Source organism: Metopolophium dirhodum, chromosome 1, assembly GCF_019925205.1.
Source record: "Metopolophium dirhodum isolate CAU chromosome 1, ASM1992520v1, whole genome shotgun sequence".
Classification (NCBI taxonomy): Eukaryota; Metazoa; Arthropoda; class Insecta; order Hemiptera; family Aphididae; genus Metopolophium; species Metopolophium dirhodum.
The window spans coordinates 86,576,154-86,585,039 of record NC_083560.1 but is presented as its reverse complement, the minus strand read 5'-3'; the positions used below and the strand labels follow the sequence as shown (position 1 = coordinate 86,585,039).

The 8,886-nt window shown below is 26.3% G+C and overlaps 1 protein-coding gene across 1 annotated transcript; it reads right to left on the bottom strand.

Moving 5' to 3' along the window:
* Positions 1–2,864: 2,864 nt before the first annotated feature.
* On the bottom strand, positions 2,865–7,010 carry LOC132943175 (zinc finger MYM-type protein 1-like). Its single transcript, XM_061012036.1, has 6 exons — positions 6,902–7,010; positions 5,406–5,557; positions 5,162–5,303; positions 3,485–5,092; positions 3,133–3,367; positions 2,865–3,069 (listed from the first exon to the last, which is right to left on the bottom strand). The coding sequence occupies exons 1-6, from the start codon at positions 7,008–7,010 to the stop codon at positions 2,865–2,867; spliced, it is 2,451 nt and encodes an 816-aa protein (XP_060868019.1).
* Positions 7,011–8,886: the final 1,876 nt, after the last annotated feature.

The window sequence follows — 8,886 nt, the reverse complement described above, 5'->3', positions numbered from 1 at the left end:
TTTTTTTTTTAAGTGAACTTTTTTTTTATTAAAACTTTTAAATTCATGTTAAATGACAAGAAGTCATTAGTTTTTTTTTCAAGTTACTGTTAAATGACAAGAAGTCATTGGTTTTTTATTTTATTCAAGTTACTGTTAAATGACAAGAAGTCATTGTTTTTTTTATTTTATTCAAGTTACTGTTAATTAATATTATTCTATTATTTTAAAATATTGATTTATGTTGAACTAATATAGAAGTCATTATTTTTATTTCAAATAAAGTACCAACTAATCTCATTAAAATGTATATTATGTGTTAATGTAGATACTAAAATGTTTTTTAAAAATTAAAATTTTTATGTTTTAAAATAATAAGTAGATGTATAAAAAATAAAAATGCTGAAAGGACATATACCACTAATGACAATATGTATAAAAGGGCATTTGTAGAAATAAAAATGTTGAAAAGACTTATACCACTATCATTATATGTTCTTAGAAGGGCAATTATAAAATTCAAATTGTTAAAAGGGCCTACACCACAAACATTTTTTTAAAATTAATATAACATTTAATATAAATTTAGTTAAAGCAATTTAATAAGCAATTTTAGTTCCACAGAGTCTCGTGTTTAATATAATGTATAAATAAATATTCTATCTTAAAAATTGAGTATTTAATCAGTTTTATTTGATTCCTGAAAAAAAGTAAAATTTGGTATACGCCCTTTTAACAAAATACCGTCGATATGGTTAGTCAACGAAATGTGATAAGTGGTATTCGACAGGTGCTTATCGTGGTGCTATAGATAGTAACTTCACTCAATGATCTAAAATCTAAATGGACGCTTGTTATTGTTGAAGCGGTTATACTAAAAATTTGATTAGTAGATATTATTAAGGCCAGTTTAAAATGTTATTTTAATGTTTATCTTATGAATACAACAAGAGTCATTCCGTTCAATTATTGTATGTAGCTCTTACAAGAGTGAAAACAATTGACGGTTTGTACATGTGTACACGTAATGATGATTTAAGATTTTATCATGGAAGACGGGCCGATCCGTCTATTTTATCTATGCAAGAAGAGTTCAAAAGATTATCATTAAACAGATTAACTACTTTACAAACAGATATTACTAATTTTATGATATCAAGAGAAGGATTGACCATTTGTACTCTGAACTGCCAAAGTCTCAACAAGCATGCTTTAGATTTAAACGATTCTATCTCCCAGAAAAGTAACTTCTTGTTGTTATCTGAAACATGGCTTCCTGTTGATAAATCAATCGAATTGCCAAATTTTAATTGTATTGCTCACTTTAAACGAAAAAATGTTAGAGCCGCTGGAGTTGCTATATATCAGAGCTCGAATATTTCTCACGTTTCGACCACTAATATAGATCTTATGGTACAAAATGCTACAGAAATTAACGTGAGTCAAGCACCTGTAGGTGACCTGTGTGCTTCTCAAATTGTTATGGATGACGGAAGAGAATTTCTCATGGTCATTGTATACATTTCACCCAATCAAAAAATTAACGATATCATTGCATTTTTACATCGGCGATTACTTCCATATAATCACGAAGGATCGATGCTTTTGAAAGATAATTTGGATAAATTACCATTACTTTTAGCAGGAGATTTTAATGTAAATTTCGCAAGAGACAATTCATTACAATTAATTACATTTCTTCAAGAAAAATTTAGTTTGCATATTAATAACGATCCAAGAGAAGCAACAACCAGATATGGAACTGCTATAGATGGAGTATTCACAAGGTACCTTGATAACGTTATGTCACGTACTTTTGTTGCATATTTCAGTTATCATCTGTTATGTCCAATTGTTACATTGATACCAGCAATTGTACCATTAGAAGCATCAACTGCTACTGTTACAGAAATAACTGACGAAGCAACAGATAATATTGATTAGAGTAGTTACATTATTACATTTGTATATTTTTGTATGTCTTTATAAATCTTTTAAGTACTTCATATGCAAATAAAAAACAAAATAGTCTTATGATAATAATTTAGAAATTATTTCATAGTCATCTTATTCAACATCTATTTTCAACATTATTACAAAAAAAATTTTTTGATGTTTCACATCTGCCAGGCGTCCCGCGACGGCTCACTTTTATTTATATGGGTATAGTCACAGCTCGCTACACATAGTAGGTAAGTTATAAGGCTTACCTCCAAACTTTACTTTGCAGACTTGAACAAATTTATTTTAAATGTATCTTATTAAAAAGCCATATAAATAAATATATTTTTAAAATGTATATTTGTCAAGAAAACTTACCCTGCTGGGCCTACTGGCTAAAACGTTTTCGCAATACTTTATCTCAACAAGTTGTAATATAGTATTAGAGTTAATTCTCGTATTAGAGAATATAGTATTACAGAATTAAACAGACTAATTAATCCTAAAGTGTTAACTTTTGCTAATAAAAAAATTGAAATAATATCTCCTTGTTATTATAATTTAGATGAAAATTTAAAGAAAATATTGGACACATGATTGGAAAATACCCAATAATGTCTGACTTTGATGACATCATTTTAAACGGAAAAAAACATATATTAACTCCAGGTATGTGGAGATTGTTAACTCATTCAGATGTTACAAAACCAGAATTTTATACAAATGAAGATTACCAAAATTATGCAAAAATATTAATTGAAACAGATGCAATCATAGGCGTGCGCAGACCTGAAATTCGGGGGGTGCCTACAATTTTTTTCGGGCCCTTTTCTTAATTCGGGCCCTCTCTTAACAAGATATGTACATATTTTAATAAATTATAATGCACAAATAAACATTACTTACAGTTTTTTATTTAATATTCTAATATAAAAATGATAAATTTATAATAACATGCGTCTATTACTTAAATTACTAAACTCATTTATAACCAAATCTACTTCAACATTAGAGGCCATTTCTTGTTCTGTAAAAAGTAAAATTAATGATTCCAGACGGTCTTGGGCCATGGTATTTCTTAATTTACTTTTCACAATATTTAATTTTGAAAATACCCGTTCACATGAACAACTAGTTACGGGTATAATGCTAAACATTTGTAGTATTTTAAAAAAACAATTAAAAATATTATATCTACTGGAATCTTTTAACCAATCCAGCCACAAAAACACAGATTCATTAGTAGTTCCTTTAGGAATATTCTTGTCTGTCGAGTTCTTGAGAAGTTTGATTTCAGCAATTAAAGTGTCTGATGAAATTTTCGCAAACTTTTCCAAAATGGTAGCTATTTCAGTAGTTATATTTAAATTTATAATATTTGCAATAGCATTTATAAGGCAAATTGTATCTTGTTTAAATCTTGAATTTATTCCAGAAATAAGATCATCTAGTAATGGATAATATACAGAAACTTTTAATTCTTCATATTTAGTCTTAAAAAATACTTGATTTGAAGGAGACGGATCAATTTTAGTTGTAACTTTTCTTTTTTTTACTTCTGGAATATTGATTTTATGCATTGTACACATTTTTTCAGTGTTGGAAAATATAATTTTGTATTCTTCTTCATTATTTCTCATGTTTAATAAGGTATTCTTTAAAGTATTTACACTTTCTGCTGCAATCAAAAGGTCAATTTTTGGAGACTGCAGCATAGAACTTACTTTTAATATTATATTTAAAACAGGACTCATTAATTCCATGCCAAAAATAAATTCAAATGTTTGGAGTTGTTGTAAAATACCAATTCCTTTTGCTCTCATCTCAGGTACTGAAGTGTTTTCACATATTTCATCAATTGCAGTTAATAAAACATTATAATTATTTTTAATAGCTTTTACAGCTTCCGCACGACATGCCCATCGTGTAATTGAACAGGACTTTAATGTTAGAAGAGTAATTCCTGTTTCTTTAGCAACTTTTTCTAGTGTTGAGTGTCTCATTGGACTGCTTTCTATATAGTTGTGTACATATTGTATAGTTCCAAGGAAATTAAAAATCAATCGATTCTTAACTACTTTTTTAGAATTTTTTTCACATACAGCATCAATTAGTGTAAGATTTAGGCAATGCGCATAGCAATGCACATACATAATTTCATTATTTTGTTCTTTACATCTCATTTGTACACCATTTATACTACCTGCCATAGTTGACGCTCCGTCAAAGCATACAGCAACCACTGATTTCCAGTTTTTTTTAATTAAAATTAGAAATTCACATAATGTATTGAAAATTGATTCAGCAGTTACTGATGTCATGCGTTTTAACGAAACAAATGTTTCTATAGGTCTATTAACATTATCATCAAAATATCTTACAACAATAGACATTTGTTCGTGATGCCCGACATCACTTGTCTCATCAGCCATGATTGAAATAAATGAACTATTAATGTTTGAAATAATTTTTTGTAGAACAACTGTATGTATTGATATAATAATATCATTTTGGATTCTATTACTTCTATAAAGTGCATTTTTTGGACCTTCCTGAAAGTGAATTTTAAGTAAATCATCATACTTTGATAACAAATTTAATATTTCTTTAAAGAGTCCTTGGTTATTGCTTGTTGAACTTTCATTATGACCACGGAACGGCCTTCCTCCTTTACATAAACAAATCACTATATCAATCAACCTATTCATTATCTGTCTATTTTTAATACGTTCTTCTGCTTTTTTACTCAATGATACTTCTTTAGCATTGTCTAATACACAGTCAATTGATTTTTCATTTAAAAAATTATGTAAGGAAGTTGAACTATTAACATGACATTTTGACAATTTATGTTTTTTAAAAGCTTCATTGGCCTTGTTCCATCCTTTAAATCCAACTTTTGAAAATGTTATTGTTGTTTGACTATTATTACTTTCATTACCTCTAAAACATCTGCACGGGAAACAAAATACAGCATCCAATTTGGTACTATATTCTATCCAGTTATACAAAGTATACCAATTTTTTTGAAAAGATCTACGTTTGTTCCCTTGAATAGTTGATGGATAAATGTCTAAGATTGGCTGATAAGGTCCTTTTAATACTTGATCTTTGAAACAAAAACGGTCTATTGGCAATGTATGCACAGGATCTAAAAGACTAATCGTATTTACTGAAACAAAAATTGTCAATTTTATTGATAAAAATGTAAACATTTAGTTATTGATATTATAATATTTACAGTTTTCTGAAGAATCAGATGAAAGCAAAATATTTTCATTTTTAGTAGAAAATGGTAAGTCTGTATCATTCATAGCAATATCAGAACATTCTTTTTGAGGCGAATTTAATGTCATTAATTCAGTAATTGTTGAATCATTATTCTGTTGAAAATTTCCATCCATACAAACTGCAAAATATAATTCATATAGAAAAACTATTTACCAGACAATATTTACCATATATATTCAATTACCATCATTAACATTTTTTAATTCATCGATATTTCTAGTATATGATAAATTAGAATTAGTGATATTATCTTCTTCAGCAGGCAACTTTACAAATGGTATAGAAGAAGAACTAGTAGATGTAATTAATACTAAATTATCATTTTTCTTTTCGTCACCAACTATAGCTAGAATATAATATTTATAATCATTAATATTTAATAACAATAATAATAATAATACAAATATTAATTTGATATTATGAATTATGTTGCAACTGCAAGTTGCACTTATTTTGTGTAATAAAAAATATTAATAAATTATTAAAATATAATAAAATATAAACTTAGTAATTAATAGTTTTAAAAATATATTCAATATTGTAACTATTAGTTTCTACTTGACCATTTATTGTTTAAATAATTATAATTTATATTTTTTACTTTACCTAATATTATCATTATATTCAGGCAGGGCCGAATTTAGGGTTGTAGGGGCACCAGGGCCCACATAAGATTGAAATATAAGAATTTTTAGTTGATATACATACTTTAAAACTTAAACTTTAAAATTAATAATTTAAATTTAAACAATTAATAAGTAAATACAAGTAACCTTTATAGTCATCTCTTTTCATTTTTTACTTTAGTACATCAAAACCATTGAATTTAAATAAATTATTATTCTAGAAAAAAATGTATTATTGCACTAAAGATAAACTTGATGAAAGTAACACTATCTAGTTGACTAGTTTATATTAATTATTGATATGGCAAAAAAAAACAGATAGTATCAAACAAAACATTATTTTTAGACACTGAGTAATATTTTTGAAGGGAAATAAAAACCATATTTTGAACGTAGTGTATATAAATGTAAAATAATTTATACAACACCAACGAAATAATACTACAATAGTATTTTGATATTCAAATAACTATAATGATTTACGACGCATCATTCAACACTGTAGTTGAGTAATTTTATTTATAATTAAGTAGTAATGGTATAATATTACCAATCCCAATCTGGTGATTCGTTTAATCACACACTAATAGCACCACTTGTCAAACTTTTAAAAAAAAATTATAATATTTTTTTGCAAATTACTAGAAATATTAAAAAAAAAAAAGGTTTTGGTAATTTTTAATTTTTTTGGTAATTATTTTTGTCCCTCTTATTAATTGAATCTTGTGGGGGCCCCGGGACCTGGGCCCCGAGCCCCCCTCTAAATCCAGCCCTGTATTCAGATTTTTTTATGTTTTAATTACATTTTATATTTAGTTGATTATTAAAATTATTTCGATAATTTATTCATTTATTTTATTAAGTAAGTAGGTAACTCACTTTTCAATTCAATAATAATAATTAATAAATAATTTATAACAATTAATGGCAAAAAGAAATAACAATAAACATATTTTAGTTTTTTTTTATATCTAGGATTTAAATTTAATAGTATCTATAGGACTTAAACATTACTATTTTACATTTTTACTATAATACTATTACTATAAAATTGATATACTTACGATTTGTTTTGAGCAGAATAAATTTGTCTAAAGAACCTCGAATTTTCTTCAGTTCCAAATCGTTTTTAATTTTTTCTTTACGTTTTTGGCAACCGCTTTTAGGTGGCATGATTTTAATTTAAAAAAATAAAATAATATTACAAGTTACAACGTTGGTTCAGTAATCAGTGAAGAGTGAACACTGGACAGTGATCGCTGTAGAATAACTCGTAAATAATATTTATTTTAGTTAACAGTCAAATCATAATATTTCAATGTTATAATTATTATAACAAATAGTAGATATCAGTTGTTGTGTTTATTTTCGATTTTACAAAATGTAAAAATAACTCCATAACCCGTATAATGGTCTCTAATGGTATCACGGAATTAAATCACAAATTATTCAGTGGTATTACTAGTTCCAACTGTTCCAAGTTATATATAATATTTCATTAAATAGTTGGATCTAAAATCTATTTTTAGATAATTGCATTATTTATTTATTATTTTTACTTTTGTAGTCGATAACATCTAGCAGCTAGCTGTTGTAATCGTAACAAGTTTTACCATGCAAAATTTAAAATATTTTACGTTGTATTATTTTTTTATCCCCAAACGGCCCAAACATATATTTTTTTTTATCACATATTTTAGAAAAAATAACATTTTTATTCTAGTAAAATTAGTTAAAATACGGACCTATATATATACTATAGGTCTTAAATTTTAGGGCCCCAATTACATTGTCGGGGGGTGCCCAGGCACACCCGGAACCCCCCGTGCGCACGCCTATGGATGCAATATACCAAAATAATGACAAACCGATAGGAAAACCGAAATCAAGTAAATGTGACAAATATATTAAAATGATTAGTCCTATTTGGAAAAAAAGGAATTCAAATAAAACACCAACAATACCAAAAGAAAATTTAAATCCTACAATACCATAAATACCAAAAGAAAATTTAAATCCTACAATACCAACAACAGAAATTTTAAACCCTACAAAAGCAACAGAAAATAAAGGAGCAGGTTTAATGAATTATACAAATAACGAAATTGAATTTCATTGGATAGATAATATGAAACAATGAAATGAAAGATGTCATTTAATGGCAGCTGAAGAAAAAGCAGGAAATTATGGTTTTCATAATGAAAAACTTGGTATTCTTAAATTATTTAAAATAAAAATGGAACATTTAATTGATGATCGTGAAGGTATTGAATATTTACTACAGTATGTTAATAATTTACCAAATTACATAGAATAAAATATAAAGCAATTAAGAGAAAAAATATATTATATATCTAGTGAAGAAAGAGCGGGGAATAATTATTACCATGATGACAAACTTTAAATTCTTAATTTTTGTATTAAAAAAATGGAAAAAGTAATTTACATTCCTAATAAAGGTCCAATATATTTATGGTCATTTATTTCAAGTTTACCAAAGAAAATTATAAAAGGTGCAGGTTTTTTTGAATTGTAAATTTTTACCTCTGATGCATTATCCTAAATATAAATATTTAGGACCATTTACAAATTTAGAAGAACAAAATATACAACCAATCAATAAATTAGATGAAGCTGCAAGAATTTTTACAAAAATTATTAAGACATTAAATCAAGACATATTGCTGATAAAATTTTAGAACAAAAAGCCATGGAAAGATGTAAAGATTCTGATTGTTCTATGTCTGAAAAAAATCCGGCTATTTTAACTGCATATGCAATGAAAGGAAAAATACGTTTAGGAATGAATTTAATATGTGAATAAATTTTATAATATTTTATATTATAAAATGTACTATTTCAAATTAAATAATTACCAAATTAAAAAATTACAAGAAGCTCATAAAAATAATACTAATGCAACATTTGAAATTACTAGTAACAAAATATTTAAAGGAGAAAATATTTATTGTTTGGATAAAATTCAATTAAAAAATTAAAAAAGGCTAAGGAAAAAAAATCTGGAACACGGTTAGAGATTCGAAATTCA